We start from the raw sequence: 19,770 nt of genomic DNA on the forward strand, positions 1-19,770 counted from the left end.
CACTACCATCACCATTTCAGCATATGTGCTGCTGAAGTAAGCACTACCACCCCCATTTCAGGCCCAGCCCTGCTCCCAAAATGTGAATGAACCTTGACATGGAAAAGGACATTGTGTCTGAGCTTTCTCCTTTTTCCCAAATTGGATTTCAGTTGATGTTGATGAGCAATCAAAAAATATATGGCAAGCTGTAGAGTGTAATTAAACAATGTTTCATTGGTTCATACATTTAAGTCATGTTAGTCATAGTAGTTGCACAGTATGGAAACTCAAGTAAAAAAATGATTTATTAGATTAAAAGGTTATAGAGGAATTTCATAGGGCATAATTGCAGGAAGTACAGTTAGGCTTCCCAGAGTCTTCTCTGCAACTCTGGGGACTGTAGTTCTGCCTACTCAGAGTCCTGCTTTTGTTTGCCATATTTGGGTGTTGGTGATACCTTAAAGGCTGATTTTTTTGTTTTTACCCCATGAGCCAGTGTCAGTTGTAAGAACTCCCTCCATGTATGCAGAATTTATAACTACCTCCTGGCAAATGGCTCAGTGTGTACCAGTTATTTTTCACGAAAGCTGAATCCCCAGGATTTGCAAGTCATAAGCTTGAATAATTAATTCCTTACCCTTTGCATCCACCTTCTGGTGCCTGCCATCCAGGGGAGGAGCCTATGGCTAAGAGGACAGTTAAAAGTAACTTTCTGGAAGAGGAGTAAACTTTTTGAAGGGTCATTAATGTACTTGGAAGGCTCAAGCCCTGTTTGCTTGAATGAGGTGAGAGAAGTATGTTATTGTGTCCTGCTTTCTTCCTCTCTCTCCATCTTTTGAATACTCTTCTCCTCCCCACTCTCCATACTATGAGCCATTTCTACTTTTCACCTCTGTGTCTGTGATTAGGTGATGTATGCAAAAGATCACTTTAGACGGTAATACGGTATGTTACATAGTCTTGTTGGGGACATGAAGGATATACAATTTCAGGACAAATGGAAAAGCACATTCTAATGTAAGGCAAACTGATGTTTTTGACTTGGGAAGAAATTTGCAGTGATAGAATCATTCATCCTCACAGATCTCTGTCACAGCTTGGATGGCTATAAAAAGTATATACTTTGGAAAATCACTCTGGATAATTCAAAAATCTGCTCTAGGTACACAAACACACTAATGTCAAAGATATGTGAAAGTTTGAATAAGTTTTATGACATTTGCAAGCAGGTTGATGTAAAAGCAGTATTTCTACATTAACAGTATTTTATAGAGAAGTTTTTTATTGGTAGGTAGTTAAATTTTATATATAGACATTTCAAGTTCATCTACTTAAAAAGACATTTTCAAGTTGAGCTTAAAACAAAATATTATTTAATATTTAATCATTATTAAATTACTTAATATTGGAGGTTTTCTTCACGTTTAAGTGATGGAAAAGTCTTATATCTAAATTTGTACTTTTAGAGCACTGCCTTTCAAAATTTACAAATAGATCCTTTGATTATTTAGCAGGTAACATCTAAAGGAACTGGTTTAAATCCTAATGCCAAAGTATGGCAAGAAATCCCTCCTGGAAATACGGACGCCACCCCAGTAACTCATGGAACTGAAAGCTCTTGGCATGAAACAGCAGCCACATCAGGGTCCCATCCTGAGGGTAAGTCCGAAATATTTTATCAGAACAAATCACATTTTGGTTAAATATGTGGCCAAATATGTGGTTTATAGAACTTTGGGGTTCATCCTTTGATTATTTCATTAAATATATTTATAAGTATTTAACATGTAGTTTGTACACAGTTCTCATATCTAATATGAATTAATTGTCACTAATTTCAAATCATAGCTGTGCTTGTATCTTTGGGTCCAGCATTTAACTCATTTATAATGTGGTATTTATAAATTAGTTTGATCTACCATCATTGGCAATGCTACTTACTCACTCTTTGACCTTTGGCAAATGACTTCTCCACCCTTCAGTCCTTCATATGTAAAACAATACTAATAATAATAATAACTTTTGCCATAGGATTTCCTGAGAAATAAATGAATAAAGTTCATGAACCTGTCTGATACATAGATAGTGCTATATAAGTTTATATTGTTAATCATTTTAGCTTATCCATAATCATCAAAATATATCTCTCTTGGGAAGAGAAATCTTAACTTAAAACCATGTGGACATTTTCCCAACTGGTAGAATTCCTTGAAATCTTGTTACAGAGTTCCTAAAGATAGGATTTGAAGAATTCCTATTTATTTTCACTATGTTTTCTTTCGTACAGGTAATACAGAGCTTTCAGCTGATATGTGTAAGGAATATGAAGTAATGTATTCATCTTGTGAAACCACAAGAAATTCTACAGGCATTGAAGAATCAACTGATGGAATGATTTTAGGGCCAGAAGATCTGAGTTACCAAATATATGACATTTCTGGTAAACTTTATGGTTTTATTGGTAAAATGAGAATGCAGTGTGCAGGTCTTCTTATCATTGTTCTAATAAACCTATGGCATTGATCATTTTATTTTCTTATTTGGAAAGAAGTTTATGTTAATGAAATGTTAGGTGATTGCTATAAATACTGTTTTCAGATGACCAAACAAAAACATTGTAATTTAAAAGGAATATTTACTTTAAATATCCTATTAAAGGAAAAGTGTGAAATTAAAGTAAAAGGAAAAAAATAGTTAAAAGGGACCTAAATTACAGTCTTCCATAGGGTCCAAGTTTCTTGGTCTATTAGTTGTGATCATTGTAAAGTTCTATCAATTTTCCCATCACTTTTGTCAGTGTGAAATGGATTTATAAATGTGGAATTGTGGGGATTAATTTTAAGGGAAAGGCTGTGTTAAAAACATGGTCCTATTATAATTTAACTTGTGAATTATATTTTTCTTGCATTCATTTAATTGACATTAGTATTTGATTGGATTTAAATGTATGAAATTTAAAAGAAACTAAAAATGGACCATAGACCTTAACTGCTTAACTTTATTTTTTTAATTTTTAAAGGGTCTCTGGAAAATAAATATAATGGGATAGGAAAGTTAGGCATTTCTATCACTGCTTAGTTCTGACTTCTGTGAAGGCATGTAAACCTTTAACTTCAGTTTCCTTATTTATTATAAATACTTGGACTAGATTTCTAAGGTCTCTTGGCTTGTAATTTGATTTCTGAAGTGGAATGGGTTGGTATTTCCATATGATAATTTAAGGTGGTAGGTTCTACTCCCTATTTGTGGTCATAATATACCTAACTACTGGCTATTGAACAGTTAGTTTAACTGATGTGGCAACCAGTTGATATATTAATAAGTTTGCTATAATGACATTGAGAAGTTAAATGAAGTTTTTGCTCATTTAGCTAGCATTTGGGTGGATGAAGTTTATTTACTACATAGAAATAGATGCTTATGTTCATTTTAATGAAGTTAGTTTAGTATCTTATATCACTTTGAATCTTGAGTAATAAGATAAGGTAGTGGTAAAATCATGTACAAAATTTATCTTTACATATACATCCTATTGTCTGTGTATTTAAAAGAAATTAATTATTAATGCTATTTAAGAATAGGACAGATTTTGTACTTTGAGTCTAATGTTTTGTGTGAGAGTCTAATAAGAGAGTGATGGTTTTCCAGGCTTGTGTCCTGAAAAAAAGTCTCATGTTCTGGATTAAATAATAGAAGGCATAGAGGACTATTACAGAGTTGGTCCGATCCTTTAGGATGTTTGAGTGCTTTAAATATTCCTATTGTGCTCTAAAATTAAGGAATGGAAAGAATATTGAGAGACAGAAGTTTAAAGAATGTGACTAACATCAGATTTACTACCAATAACATGAATGTGTGTGTGTGTGTGTTACTCTCTATACACATACTCACACGTATGTTTATACATATATATGTATCCCACTTTAACTAGTTACTGTCTTAAAGTTTAGATTACTGTTACTTTTTTTGTTGGTTTGTTTTTTGTTTTTCTTTTGGGCCTCGATCAGAAGGACTAGGGCCCGCCACGAGCGGCGCTAGGGTAGATTACTGTTATTTTTGTTCTTTGAGTTTTCATCAAAGGAATAAATTTCACATTTTTAAAGTATTTATGGTAGTATTTTATAATATGCTAGCCAAGTATGTTAGTATAAATGGTGCTTTGTTAATTATTTGATAAAATTGTTCTTAAACTTATGTGAAAATCTATGTAAAGAATGAAGGACACGTTGAAAGAAATTTAGACTTTGAGCTATCTAAATTCTAAAAATAATTAAATATACAGTTGTGATGAGTTTAATTTGTGCATACTTTGAAACTTATTCTCAGTTCAACAATGGGTAATGTTTACCACCTTGGTAATTTCGTAGTAATTTTCCCTCTTGTTTACTATCACCAGGAGAAAGCAATTCAGCAATTTCTACAGAAGACCTAAAAGAATGTCTGAAGAAACAATTAGAATTCTGTTTTTCACGGTACACTATCATTTTATTTATTTATTTATTGAACAGTGTGTTTTTCCAGGACCCATCAGCTCCATGTCAAGTCGTTTTCAATCTAGTTGTGGAGGGCACGGCTCACTGGCCCATGTGGGAATTGAACCGGTGACCTTGGTGTTATGAGCACTGCACTCTAACCACTGAGCAAACCGGCCACCCTCACTATCATTTTTTTAATTGATAGCTCTCCTTTTTTGAATTGTTTGGTTAGTAAATGTAAAATACCTGTGAAATAGAGTGGAAGAATGATGGTTTTATTTCCTTCAGTGACGTATTTTGGTATCATTCTTCAGTATACACGAATGTTTTAACTAGATTTCAGGATGTCCAAGTTGAACTTGCAAAGGATCTATTCTCAATAGAAAGATAATGAAATTTCTCTTGGAGACTTTTCCTATGAACATATTCATATTCAGGTTTAGGGTTCTCAAAAAAGTGATTATCTCTTAATTTATATTTTTTCTAGTTGGCTTTTATAACCTTTGATCATAGTTATTTTTAGCAAGGTAGGTGGATAAGCACTGAATTTATATTACCAATGTCTTCTATTAAATAAGGAGGTCTTTCAGGCAAACGTTTTAAGATGTCGTATTTACAGATAAGACATACAGGTATATTTATAGCTTAGATATCATAAAACTTCAATGTGTAAAACTGCCCCTTCCAAAATAAATAGAAGTTTGGATATGCATGCAAATGTAATGCTTTCTATTTTTCCTATATCTGGTGACAGGTAATGAACCAATTTTTCAAGCTAGAAACCTGCATTTTATCAGACGACTTCATATATTTACACATAATACACCTGTGACTCAGGTTTAATTGATTGTTCAACCTGAATATCTCCCTTTTCTTCCCCTTCTTTTTATTCTTTGTCTTCATAGTCTAGTACAGGCCCTAGAATAAAAGCAAGAACCTTCTGGCTTTTCTTTTCTCTAGTCAGGTATGCCTGTGATACAATTCATTTTCTGTAACCTACTTGTAATAGGTATTTTAAAATCTGTGCCCACTAACTGAATCATTTTGTGTCTGCTTATATTCAGTTTTTTTTTTTCTTGATTCTCTGTCATAATTTCCTGCCTTTTTGCATGTCTTATAAATTTTGATTATATGCTGGACATTGCACATAAAAGAAGCTAGAAACTGCAAGTGACAATTTTTCCCTCAAGAAAAGATTTGAACTTTCTTCTGGTAGTCAGAAGCAAATTGATTGCTTCAATTCAGTCAGGAATTAATCTGGGTCAGGGCTGAGCAGCCATTTTAATTAGACTCAGTCCACCTTTAATTTATGTCTGTTCTTCAGTCATGACCTTTTCAGGCTTTTGATTTAGAAGTTGGCAATTTTCTATTACCTCAGTCCTGAATCACCAAGGGAGATTTAGTTGTGTTCTTCAGAGGTTTTAGATTAGCTCTTTAGCCTCTCATCCCATACAGCTTCGAAATCTGGCAAATGTTTTGTGGAGGAGACCTATCTTATGTTTGATGCAAGGTTCCTCCTTCCACTGGAACTTCCACAAGACCACAGAGATTTTACTCTGCTTTTTAAACCTGGCTCCCAATCTTTCCTTGTCTTTCTTAGAACTCAGTAAACAGTTGTGTGTTAGGGCCTCCTTTAGTTTCCAATTCATAATGCCAGTACTTTGCAACTCCTGAAAGTTCTGCTGGTTTCCCTCTGGTCCAGGATCTGCAAATGCCCTCTGGAAAAAAAGATCATCTTTCTGGAATTTCATTTTGTCCTCGTAGCTTTCACAGCTCTCCTTTATCATTGAAAACATGACTTTTGTAATTTAAACTTTTTTGATTGTTGCAGTGGGAGCTCTTGCTTATCATGATCTACTACATTCTATTCAAATCTGTGATACAGTTCAAACCAGCTGGGTAATTGACATTTGTAGCTCAGCAAAATTGCCATGAATACATGTCAGATATTAGTCATGAATATTCACGTCTTAGATGTTACATCCATTAATTTGACTTCTGTGAGGTACTGTTTCTTTAAGGATTTCGCACACAGTTTTATAAGAATAGACCTGCTGAAAGTCAGAGTTGATTGAGGATATAACTTTTTAGTTATGCAAATATTATAGTTACAGTTGTCTTATTTTCAAGTTCTTCAAGAATATCTTATTGATTAGGGTGATATTAGTATGTTCCTTCTTTGGTGCTAAAGTGAGTTTAACCTTTATTAGTATCCTCTTTATTCTCATTTTTCCTTACCAAAACAAATAACCACCACCTGTTGACAATTCTAACCTTAGAAAAGTAACTCCTACTCTATTTTAATAAAATTTGAATGTAAGAGCCTTTGACCTTACTCTGTCAATCACTAGGGCTTTGAAACACATTTTTAAACAACAAAGATCCTTCATGGAACCTATGTTCTGTTCTGGCTGGGTGAACCAAAACAATAAACATATTAAGTAATCAACTTAGAAATGTGTTAAGTGATAAGCACTATGGAAAAAAATAGAGCAGTGTAAGGAGGGGAAGAGGAATCGGTAGTGCTTGGGTGGTTTCAGTTTTGAATAGGGTGGTCACTGAGAAGATGGCTTTTAGGCAGACTTCTAGCTATTTATAATCAGACTGCTTCAAAGATTTGATGTGAATAAGATATGAATTTGATTTTACTTCAGTTTGTTAAACATGGTTTTATGGGTAAGGTTGAAGTGTTTGTATCTTAAAGAATTTTGTCTTAATTTTAAATGTCGTAAATTTATTATTTAAATTTAAATAAAAAATGAAACATATTTATTAAATCTCCCTCCGCCTTCCTCCTCCAGTTCAAGCCGTTGTTTCTCAGTCTAGTTGTGTAGGACAAAGCTCCCTGGCCCACGCTGGTGTTATGAGCCTTGTGTTCCTCCGGCTGAGGCAGTCGGTCGCCGGTTGTCAGTCGGTCGCAGGTTGTCAGTCGGTCGGCCGCTCACAGCAGCCCTGCCGGCTGCTGGCCACTCACAGCAGCACACAGCAGCCCACGGCAGCTCACACTGTCTGTTGGCCACCCACGCTAGCCACCGGCCGCTCATGGCGGCACACAGCAGCCCACGGCAGCTCATGGCAGCACTCATCAGCCGATGTTCACAATCTTAGCTGTAGAGGGCGTCGCTCACTGACCCATGTGGGAATCGAACTGGCGTTAGGAGCATGGCGCTCCAACCACCTGAGCCACCGGGCTGGTGCCAGCTCATGGTTTAAACTGCATATTCTAACATCAATGATAAAGTATTTATAAGCTGGAGCTACACCATATATAATATTTTGTAACATACTTTTAAATTTGATACTAAGTTTCTTTCCATATCAGTATAATTTCATAAAACCCCTTATTCAGAACTGTTGAGCCCAATGTGTTTGGGGATTGAGAAACTTTCTGGAAGTTGTTAGAGTATATCTGTTGTATATTATGTGTTTTCATAGTTCACTATCTTATTTCTGATAGCATAATTTTGGTTTCCTAGACTTAATGACAAAAGTGAATAAGGCACTGCTTTAGGTGCTTTTAAGAAATTGTTTTATAGGACTGTTGCTTCTGTTTATTTTTTTCAGAGAAAATTTGTCAAAGGATCTTTACCTGATATCTCAAATGGATAGTGATCAATTTATCCCAATTTGGACCGTTGCCAACATGGAAGAAATAAAAAAGCTAACCACAGACCCTGATCTAATTCTCGAAGTATTGAGATGTATGTAAATCATACCTTTTAACTTACTTCAAGTCAAAAAGCTAAATATTCTTTTGATTACTGATCATATAGGGAATTGTTTTTAACTCCCTATTTTTTGTTATTCTATTTTGATAATTTATTTTTACTGACTGGTATATAGCTTCTGTGTCAGTTCGACACCTTGCTTGTTCATCTTGATACCCATTCACACATATTAGCAATTAAATCTCTGTTTCCTGAGCTATTAGAAGGCTTTATGTGTCATTTTCACACCCTCTAAAGCAATCTATTTCAAACATTTGAACCCAAGAAGTATATTATACATGAAAGTTCAGTACGTATATACCACATATGCCACACAACCACACACAACTGAAATGTTAGTTACACAGATTAATATTAAATGCTTGCAGTGAACTCATTTCTTTTACTCTAAATTTATTTTACAACCTACTAAAGAGGTGTAACCTACAGTTTGACAAAACTGCTTTAAAAGTTGGTAAAGAATTTATAGTTTCAGGTTGAGTTTCTAAGAATTTTTACTGGTGTTTGTATCTTATATCAGTATTTCTTGGTAACCGCTCTTATGTGGGTTTTGTTAACTACTTGATTGAATAAAGGCACATCTTCATTTTTATGTGAAATATGTTCTTGGAAATATTTAAAAGTTAAATGTAGCAAGTCTAATAATAGACTTACTATATGGGAGTAGAGGATTTCCATTCTCAGAATGCTAAACACATTTATGAAATATCTGATTGGTTTGTGCAGACATTTCTTAAAATGACCCAATCTTCTGAACATAAAAAAATTGGCCGAGACGAGCAGAACCCCCCATCTCTAAGGGCTGGAACCTAGCACTAATACCCAACCCATTTTTTTTTTAACTACTTCCTTTTTCTCTGTACTTGCCTGTTGAGGGACATGTAGCATATTATCTGTCTTTCTGAAGGGACTGGAAATATTAGGTTGGTGCAAAAGTAATTGCGGTTTTTGTAATTATTTTTAACCTTTAAAACCGCAGTTACTTTTGTACGAGCCTAATAAAAGTTTTGACTATGTAGTATTGTCTTTATTCAGTATTTTCTCAAAATCGGCATATGAAAGATGGCTTCTTGGTCTCTGTTGTAGTAAGTAAGTAAATATGTTAAAATCAAGGAAAGATTATAATCATTTGTACATAATTCTTGGTTTAAGTGCTTCTTAAATTATAATTTTTAAAAGAATTTCTTGACATATTAGAGCTGTTTACATTTCCTAGAGTAGGGGTTGGCTAATGCAAGTACACTGATTTTTGTTCTCTCTTGAAGTAAGGAATTTGGAAATTGTATATAGGGAAATTGCCTTATTAGATGTGTGTTGTATGCTCCCTGAAGGGTTTTTTCCAACTCCAACCTAGTGCCAAGTCACAAAGTAGGTACTCTGAATATTCAAAGAATAACATTTGACAATGTTTTTTGCATATTAATCTCAAAATATTTTATTGTAATTAATCTTTGATACTACAACTTAATTTCTTTAGGATATTAGCCTCTGCTAATTTATTCAGTTGGAAGTAGAAGTGAGCTTTTAATGGCTCTAATGTCTCTATTTGTCACTTTTGAATTAAACCCTTTTTTAAATTGCAGCTTCTCCCATGGTACAAGTTGATGAGAAGGGCGAGAAAGTGAGACCAAGTCATAAGCGTTGCATTGTGATTCTTAGAGAGATTCCTGAAACAACACCAATAGAGGTAGGTAAATCATTAAGCATTGTTAAAAGTAAATATTCTTTACCTTTTAAATTGGAGAAGCTATACAACAAAGTGTCTCAATGCCCTCATTTCTATTACTGTGACTAGGATAAATACGAATTTGTTGTGTAAATTTTGCAATACTTGAAGAATGGTGCAGAGGAAGGGAGAAAATGTAATTCTGTGTTCTAAGGAGGGAAAACTGAGTACCGCAGTGGGAGTAACTTGCAACTTACTGATTCGACTGAATGGCGGTTAAAATGTAAATAGGCTCTTTGGGGAATTTGAGGATTCATTGGAAAGAACAGACTGAGGAATGAAGAAGAAAAATAGGAATAAGGACTAATGGGCCAGGACTAACCCTACTGGTTAGCAAATATAAAGCAAGGCTGCAGTTATAAAGATAATACAGTACAAGTACAAAAATAAAATAATATTTAAATGACACAATATAATCCAGAAATAGGCCCTTTTCTGCAATAATGTGTGTATAACAACATTGTTTAATAATTAGATTCTATTGAGTATTGTGCAACGTACGTTAGTTGTTTAAAGCCTAAGGTTTTATTGTCTGTTTTACAAAGTCAACAGCCATAGGATGGTTAAATAACTTGCCTAAGGACACATGGGCTGATTAAAGGACAGAGTCTGGATTTGAACTTGATCTTTCTAATTCCAAAGCCCATGTTTCTTAACTACCAAGCCACATAGCTTCACAATAAGTTGTCGTGTTAAGGCTTAATAGATTAGACATGGGAAGTATTAATTAGTAACTGATATATGGTGATTGATTAACCATTTAAAAAAATTTAGACTCTTGGCCACCTAACAAATTTGACACATTAGAAGTTAATATTTTTGTCCAGTATTATATCTCCAGAATGAAAGTTTCCTAAACAGAAACAGTAAGAGAAATTAGAAAAGAAACTCTCATTAGATAGATCTTTCATTTAAAATTATGAGTTATATGTCAAAAGTAACAAATTGAAAGGAAGAGTGCAGAATGGTAAGAATATTTGCAATATTAAGAAACAATGTAGAGTATATGAGCCTGAACTCTACAACCAAACTGCCTGGATTTGAACTCCAGCTTTTTTATTTGCTAGTTCTATGACCTTGGATAAGTTATTTAACAAATCTTATCTGTTAAATGGGATAATAGTAATATGTGACCATAAAATTGTTGTGAGAATTGAGTTAGTATATAAAGAGCTTAGAGCAGTATGTTGCATATAAAATACTCCAAGATTAGCCATTATCATTTTTATAATTATTGTAATTCATAGTCTGATTTCTTAAGGAGCTCAACCACATGAAAAACAGTAAATGAAAGGTCGAAGTCATCAACATAATGTTCATTTAAAAAAAGTAAAGGAAGTGCAAATGACTGAAGTAGCCAGAGAAAGTCTAGCTAGGCAGTAATCACTGAAATTCAAATGAAAATGAACGGATTTGGGGTTTGACCTTAAAGGTTCTTCTCAAGTGGAATAAATTTTTGATTACTTTAGATCCAGACTTCTTATATTTGGGAAAGTAAATCTATGAGCATACCTCTTCCTAAAGAAAAATGATAAAGGCTGAAAATAGGGTTTTTACTAAGATTTCAATAAATTAATTCATTATACATTTTAAGGGAATTACAAATATTTGGAGAATGTCTACGGATTTTTGAAAGGTAGAGATCAATTGGTGGCAGACAGTCTAATAGTTCTGTAGATAGTTCTCCAAAAATGTAAATCTGGAGTGGATAGGAATTTTATTAACTGAACTTGGTGATATTTTAACACTTTCATTAAACATCACGAAACTCAGCTGGTTGATCACTTATTTCAAATAGTATTTGACTTAAGAAATTTCATCCCGAGTAGAGACAGTGAGTTAAACATTTGAGGGAGTTAGAATACAGGTTAGGCTTCACTGTTGTCATGTTGATTGTCCAATCAGCTTAATAATTGTCTTTTTTTTTAATTGATACCTAGTGATATTTTGTGGGACAGTTTAACCAAATCAGATTCTTTGATATTTGGGAATTACTGGTTACTACTAAATTTCTCCTTGAACTCAAATAGGTATTAGACAAAATGGAGTTTGGAGACATACAAAGCTGGGTTTGAGTTCACTTGGTGGTAGTGTGGGTAGGTTAAACAGTCTGAGCCACCATTTCCTCAACTGGGAAAAGGAGATGATAAAATCTTCAACACAGGGTTGTTTTCAGGAATAAATAAATGTCTTACGCTGGATGGTATTCCAGCAGATACTGTTTCCTTTTCTTCTATAATGTTTTAGGGATTCTTAATGTTCACTTCCAGTTTTTTTCTTTCTTTTTATAAACTTCATTCAAGTTATTAACTGTTAAATATTTCTGAATTTAGGTAACTATCTTTTTCCAAATCCATATATTTGTTGGAATTTTATTTAGTTCAGTTACAAAATTATGGAAAACGGAAGACATTTTTGCACAAGAGTTCATGAATCAATCTGATGTAGACAAAGCATCTGGATTGAATGAGAATACATGAAAATAGCACCTAGAAAATGTTAATGGAAGACATACTTTTTTTTTTGATAATGGCAAGGCTGGAGAGATTTTACTCTAAGGAAAATGCCCCTAGGAGTGAAATGCTTCAGCTTTGCTGTTTATAAAATAAGATTTCATTGCTAAATCACATACAAAATTTATTCTATAACTATACTGTATGTTTTTGTTCCAGAACATCTTCTACTCTTCATAGAAAGATGGGCAGAAGGCATAAACAGTTAACAAGTAAAGAAAAAGAAAGGGCCAAATGATAAGAAATGAAAAATAGAGCCATCGATATATTTTTCAGATAACTAAAGTTTTTCTTTTTCAGGAAGTGAAAGCTTTGTTCAAAAATGAAAACTGTCCGAAGGTGATAAGTTGTGAGTTTGCACACAATAGCAACTGGTATGTCACTTTCCAGTCAGACACAGATGCACAAGAGGTGAGGAAAAAATTCTCTTCTGATTTCAAGTCCTGCTGGTAAAAGAAGTAGTGGTATATTTTGATTGAGAAAATGTGTAATTATTATATAATTATTATATTATACCTGTGTGCCATCAGTACTGTTTGTAAAGATTGTTGAGCACTTTGTTCACCTTTTTGGTTTTGTTTATTAATTGGTTTCCTTTTCGATCATCTTCCTAAAGCCTTTTCAGTTTCAATTTAAGAACAGTTTGTTTTCTATCAATAAAAAAGTTAACACAGTTTTAAAATTAATGTGGGGATTGGGAATCATGTATTCAGTAGTTAATATTTCTGATACATATTAGGCTCGCAATATACAACTTCCTTTCTGATTCTTGGAATTTTGATACAGTGATTTTACTTTTAATTTTTATCATGTTCTACTTAAAGATAAGTAGTATTACTTTGAAACAAAAACATATCTAATGACATTTTAAAACCACTCACTTTTTTTTTTTAATTTTTATTTATTTTAAGTGTCTTTTTCCAGGATCCATCAGCTCAAGTCAAGTAGTCGTTTCAATCTAGTTTTGGAGGGCGCAGCTCACAGTGGCCCATGTGGGGATCGAACTGGCAATCTTGTTAAGAGCACCCGCTCTAACCAACCGAGCTAACCGACTGCATCCGCCCCCCCCCCTTTTTTTTCCCAGTGCTTCACCTAGGAAAGCTGTCTGAACCATTTTTAAATTGATATGTAGTGACAGTTTGGTTTTGTTTAGAATTTTGTGTGTTTTCAATAATCCATAGTAGGTATATCCTATAAAAAATGAAAAATTTTTACTTTTTCATTCCTTATCACCTGCATAATGGAATCACCTTCAGAATTTTTTATTGTTTAGTTTAGAGAGAGTTGCTAATACTAAACTCTCTTGATAAAATAAAGGTGGCTTTAGTGAAATGTTTGAATGCTAATGAAAATTCCTTTCTGCTTTGTTAATAGGCTTTTAAATACTTGAGAGAAGAAGTGAAAACGTTTCAGGGCAAGCCAATCATGGTAAGAAACATTTGTAAGTAAGACCAGCATGAAACAAAGCTTTTTGTTGTTTGTGTGTTTGAGAATTCAAAAGCACAGATGGGCAATACATTATAAAACCTGTAATGGTTTTAAAGAAATTTATGGCTCATATGATGTGCTACTTCAGAAAATTAGTTGATGAAACATCAAAATACTTTCTATACAGCAGTTTCTTTCCGAAGGCAAAACTTCAAACAGCATGAAGTTTTAGTTAGATGCTGATTACAAACATGTAAGATAATTCCAGATCTCAAAATGTGGAGCAGAGATAAGTTTTTAGTAACAAGGTGGAAAACATTTCCCGTATTTTTCAACCTCATCTCAATTCACTGCATCATCACATTAACAATCAACCATTTGGGAAACCTGGGAATTGTCATTGGTGACACTTGCTGTCTGTCTTTACTTGTCTAATCTGTCCTCAGATCCCATGAAATCTGCCTTCAAAACTTCTTTCACTCATTATTACCAGTGTTTAGGCTTAAAAAATTAAAATAGCCATTTAACTCTTAAGCTTTCAGCTTTTTCCCCCTTAGTCTATTCTCCACATTCCTACCAGAGCTACCATCTAAATAGAATCCTACACATGCACTTACTTTAACATGCTCCTCATTCCGCATGTAATAGAACAATCGTTTTTTGTAAATGCAATGCATTATGCTTAACTAACTCTTACTGAGCTCTTACTGTATATCAGTTGCTGTTCTAAACACTTTATATAGAGGCATTTAATTCTTACAAGAACCCAATAAGGTAGGTACCCCTATTTTCTCTCTTTTACTATTAAGGAAAGTAAGGCATGAGTGTCAGCTACCCACAACTATTAAGTGGAAGAACCAGGATGAGAGATGCTTACATTTATTAAAAGGTTATATGTCAGACAGTGTTCTAAGAACTTCACTTATTTAAATCTCATTATTGCTGTGTGGTAGGTGGTATTATTTCCATATTACATATGACACTATCTGCCAGTTGTCATTTTATTTCCTCTGCCTGTAAAGTTCTTCTCCCTATTCTCTCCTTTCCCTGCTTGAGACTATAAAAATACTCTCCTAGGTCTTTTAATAACTTTAAGGTTTCATATGTTGGATTTAGGTCTTTGAAACATCTGGAATTAATCTGATGTATAGTCTGAGATAGGGATCTAATTTCATTTTTTCCCCTTTTATGGAAAGGTAGTTGTCTCAACACTTACTTGTAGAGTGGTCTGCCCTTCCACGAATTGTAATGCTGCATCTATGAGCTCTGTTTTGGGTTCTCTGCTCTGTTAGGTAGGTGCAAAAGTAATTGCGCTTTAAAAGGTTAAAAATAATTGCAAAAAACCGCAATTATTTTTGCTCCAACCTAATATCAATCTCTACTGAACCAACATCACTGTTTTAATTATGGTAGTTTTATAACATCCTTGTCTTTTTATGCAAGTTCTCCCTCATTAGTTTTTAGGACTGTCATGGTTATTCTTAGACCATTACTTTTCCATATGAATTTTAGAATGTCTAATACCAACAACCAAACAAAAACCATATATTGGAATAAATGGGATTGCATTAATTTATTGCTTACATTGGGGACAATAGACTGTTTTACCCTACATTATTCAATATTGTGGTAATGTTTTTATGATATATTTGTCTATTAATGCAAGTCTTTTGTGTTTTATAAATACTTCCTTAAAGTAATTTTTGTTGCTTCCCCCCACCCCCCATCTTAGTGTTATTGTATGCAACAACCTTGCCTAGCTCCTGTGTTATATTTAATGCTCTGTTAGGTCTTTGGATTATCTGCCTCAGAGATCATATCATCTACAAATAATTACTATTTTGATAATTCTTTATACCTCCCATTTCTTATATCTTACTGCTTTTGCTGAGATTTCAGGTATAGTGCTAAAAGTATGTGTAAATATATACATATACATGTATTTCATTATAAGTATTTTTCTCTGCCGTTTTTGTTTATGGTTCTTTTGATTAGCTATCACATAGCAATGTTCTTGTTAGGAGAGTCACAGATTCACATTAATTTTTATATTGTTCGTTATAACCATATGACCTAGCACCCAGCAAGATAGGTGCAGGAGCCAGAAATCCTATATTACAGATCTTGAGGCTGCTTTCAGCCTCAAGATCTTTGATTTTAGGAGTGTCAAGTTACCTCTAAGGTCTTGATTTATTTCTTTGAAGTGTTCATGCTTTTTTCATTTCTGAAATTCTGTGAGGCAAAAGCAGTGATCTTGGAGGACAAAAAGATTAAATGAATAATGTTTGTTTACCTGTTTCTTCATGTGTTGCTAATTTCATCCTGTCAGCTGGCTTTTTATAACTTAATACTAAGTTTTATCTGGGTTTTATAGAGATGGTACATGTCACGTAGAATAAATATTTATTTCTCTGTATATTTATTGTAGGTTTACTATTTCAGAATTTTAAGTGTGAAAGTAGTACCTGCTTGTGTTAAGAAAGTCAAAAAATATTAAATAAATAATTAATTAAATCTCCCTCTGCTAGATTCCTTCAGTCCTCCTCCCCAGAGGTGATGAGAGAGCGGTTTTTTTCCTGTGTCCATCTGGGAATTTTCTGTCTTTACTTAAATGGGAATGTACATTAGACACTCATCTGCTCCTTTCACTTAATAGGGCTTCAAGATTTTTTTCATTCACCATTGTTTCAAGTATACTATACATACAACATTGTTCATGTGCATCGTGATTTAATTATTCATTTCTCTCCATGTACCTTGTTTCTTTGTTTACAAGTAATAATATTGCAGTGAACATCATTTTTAATGCTTTAAGTTTTTTATTGTAAAGTAAAACATACATACAATTCACCATTTTTAAGTTACAACTCAGTGGCAGTTGGTACATCACATTGCTGTGCAACCCTCACAAATAATTATTTCCAGAACTTATGCATCATGCAAAGCAGAAAATTTATACCCATGAAGCAATAACTTCCCATTCTCCTAACCCATAGCAACCTCTACTCTACTCTCTGTCTTTATGAATTTGCCTATTTTAGATACCGCATGCAAATTTAATCATGCAATATTTGTCCTTTTGTGTCTGGCTTATTTCACTTAGCATAATGTTTGCAAGGTTCATCAATGTAGCATGTGTCAGAATTTCGTTACTTTTTAGTTGTTTCCACCTTTTGACAGTTATGAATAATGCTATACAACTATCTGTTTGAGTCCCTGCTTTCAATTCTTTTGGGTGTATAACTAGCTAGGCATGTAACTGTCTAACATAATTCTATGTTTAACATTTTGAAGAGCATGAAGCTTTTTGTCAGCAGCTGCACCATTTTACATTCCCAGCAATACAGAAGGATTCAGATTTTTCCACATCCTTACCAACACTTGTTATTTTCTGCTTTTTTGCTAAAAGCCATCCTAATGGGTGTAAAGTGGCATCTCATTATGGTTTGGGGATTCATTTCCCTAATGGCTAATAATGTTAAGTATCTTTCCATGTGCTTATTTGCCATTTGTTTATCTTTTGGAGAAATGTTTTATTTAACTCCTTTGTCCATTTTTATATATTTTTATTTTTTTTTAGTTTTAAGACTTTATTTTAAATATTTACTTTTCAGCTGCTTGTTTTTAGTGATTCAGAGTGCACTGAGATTTATTTTTATGAGTTATTCTGGAAATTTACATAAAATCTGAGTCTATGAATTTTTAATTTTCAATTATAGTTGGCATTCAATATTATATTAGTTTCATAGTGGTTAGACATTTATATAACTTACAAAGTGATCCCCCTGTTTACTACCCACCTGGCACCATACATAGTTATTACAATATTATTGACTGTATTCCCTATACTGTACTTTACAGACCCATGACTATTTTGTAACTACTAGTTTGTACTTCTTACTCTCTTTACCTTTTTCACCCACCCTCCCAACATCCCTCACATCTGAAAACCATCAGATTGTTCTCTGTATCTATGGGTGAGTTTGCTTTTTAGATTCTGCATATAAGTGAAATCATGGCATTTGTCTTTCTCTGACTTATTTAACTTAGCATAATATCCTCTAGGTTCATCCATGTTGTCGCAGATGGTAAGATTTCATTCTTTGTTGTGGCTGAGATATGTCATATTTAATTGTATATGCATATGTACCACTTCTTTATCCAAGTCTGTCAGTGGGCACTTAGGTTGCTTCCATATCTTGGCTATTATAAATAATGCTTTGATGAACGTAGGGATGCATTTATCTTTTTGAATTAGCATTTTGGATTTCTTCAGATAAATACTTATGCTGGGTCATAAGATAGTTCTATTTTTAATTTTTGAGGAACCTCCATACTGTTTTGCATAGTGGCTGTACCAATTTGCAATCGCCAGCAGGCACGAGAATTTCCCTGTTTTCCACATCCTTGCCAACACTTGTTTTTTGTTGATTTTTTTGATGCTAGCCATTCTGACAGGTGTGCGATGATATCTCATTGTGATTTTAATTTGCATTTCTGTGATAATTAGTGATGTTGAGCATCTTTTCATATGTCTGTTGGTCATCTGTATGGTCCTTTTTGGAGAAATGTCCATTCATGTCCTCTGCCCATTTTTTAATTGGGTTGTTTATGAGTTCTTTATGAATTTTGGATATTAAGCCATTATTAGATGTATCATTGGTGAATATCTTCTCCCATTTGGTAGGTTGTCTTTTCGTTTTGTTGATGGTTTCCTTTGCTGTGCAAAATCTTTTTAGTTTGATGTAGTCCCATTTGTTTAGTTTTTCTTTTGTTTCCCTTGCCTGAGGAGATACAGCCCCAAAAAATATTACTAAGTTTATTGCCTATGTTTTCTTTTAGGAATTTTATGGTTTCGGGTCTTACATTTAAGTCTTCAGTCCATTTTGTGTTTGTTCTTGTATGTGGTATAAGAAAGTGGTCTAGTTTTATAGTTTTACATGTATCTGTTCAGTTCTTCCAACATCATTTATCGAAGATACTGTCTTTACCCCATTGTACATTCTTGCCTCCTTTGTCGTAGATTAAATGACTGTATAGGCATGGGTTTATTTTTAGGCGCTCTATTCTGTTCCACTGATCTATGTGTCTTTTTATGCCAGTGCCATGCCATTTTGATTGCTAGAGCCTTGTTTGGATAGGATAGGATAGTTTGACATCAGGTAGCATAACTCCAACTTTTTTCTCAAGATTGGTGTGGCCCTCAAGGGTCTTTTGTGGTTTCATACAAATTTTAGGATTATTTCTTCCAGTTCTGTGAAAAATGGCATTGGTATTTTGATAGGGATTGTATTGACTCTATAGATTGCTTTGGGTAGTATGGACATTTTTACAATGTTATTTCTTCCTATCCAAGAGCACAATATATCCTTTCGTTTATTTGAATTTTCTTCACTTTCTTCAGTGTCTTGCAGTTTTCTGAGTATAGGTCTTTTACCTGTTAAATGTATTCCTAGGTATTTTGGTATTTTTGAAGCATTTATAAATGAGATTCTTTTAATTCCTCATTCTGAGAGTTCATTATTGGTGTATAAAAATGCAAATGATTTCTAAATATTTACTGAATTCACTTATTGGTTCTAATAGTTATTTGGGGGAATTTTTGGGGTTCTTTCTGTAGTATCATGTCATCTACAGATAATGGCAGTTTTACTTCTTCCTTTACAATTGGGATACGTTCTATTTCTTTCCATTGTCTGACTTCTGTGGCTAAGACTTCCAGTACTACTATGTTAAATAAAAGTGGTGATAGTGTACATCTTGTTTTATTTCTGATCTTAAGTTTTCTGTAGGTTTGTCATATATGGGCTTTACTATGTCAGCGTAGGTTCCCTCCATCCACATTTTGTTGAGAGTTTTTTATCATAATTGGATGTTGGATTCTGTCAAATGCTTTTTCTGCATCTATTGAAATTATG

The 19,770-nt window shown here is 33.7% G+C and overlaps 1 protein-coding gene across 4 annotated transcripts in view; it reads left to right on the forward strand.

Moving 5' to 3' along the window:
* Positions 1-19,770, forward strand: part of LARP4 (La ribonucleoprotein 4) — a 61,523-nt gene that overhangs the window by 17,009 nt on the left and 24,744 nt on the right. For 2 of the 4 annotated variants that reach the window (XM_033116720.1, XM_033116723.1), the window contains exons 2-8: positions 1,494-1,641; positions 2,270-2,422; positions 4,379-4,454; positions 8,022-8,158; positions 9,769-9,872; positions 12,725-12,835; positions 13,799-13,852. In XM_033116720.1, coding sequence (XP_032972611.1) covers positions 1,494-1,641; positions 2,270-2,422; positions 4,379-4,454; positions 8,022-8,158; positions 9,769-9,872; positions 12,725-12,835; positions 13,799-13,852 — 783 coding nt within the window. Of the gene's footprint in view, positions 1-751; positions 768-1,493; positions 1,642-2,269; positions 2,423-4,378; positions 4,455-8,021; positions 8,159-9,768; positions 9,873-12,724; positions 12,836-13,798; positions 13,853-19,770 lie in introns of those variants that run through there. The other 2 variants (XM_033116719.1, XM_033116722.1) reach the window with 2 other exon arrangements.

The sequence above is a fragment of the Rhinolophus ferrumequinum genome, chromosome 10, assembly GCF_004115265.2.
Source record: "Rhinolophus ferrumequinum isolate MPI-CBG mRhiFer1 chromosome 10, mRhiFer1_v1.p, whole genome shotgun sequence".
NCBI classification, from domain to species: Eukaryota; Metazoa; Chordata; class Mammalia; order Chiroptera; family Rhinolophidae; genus Rhinolophus; species Rhinolophus ferrumequinum.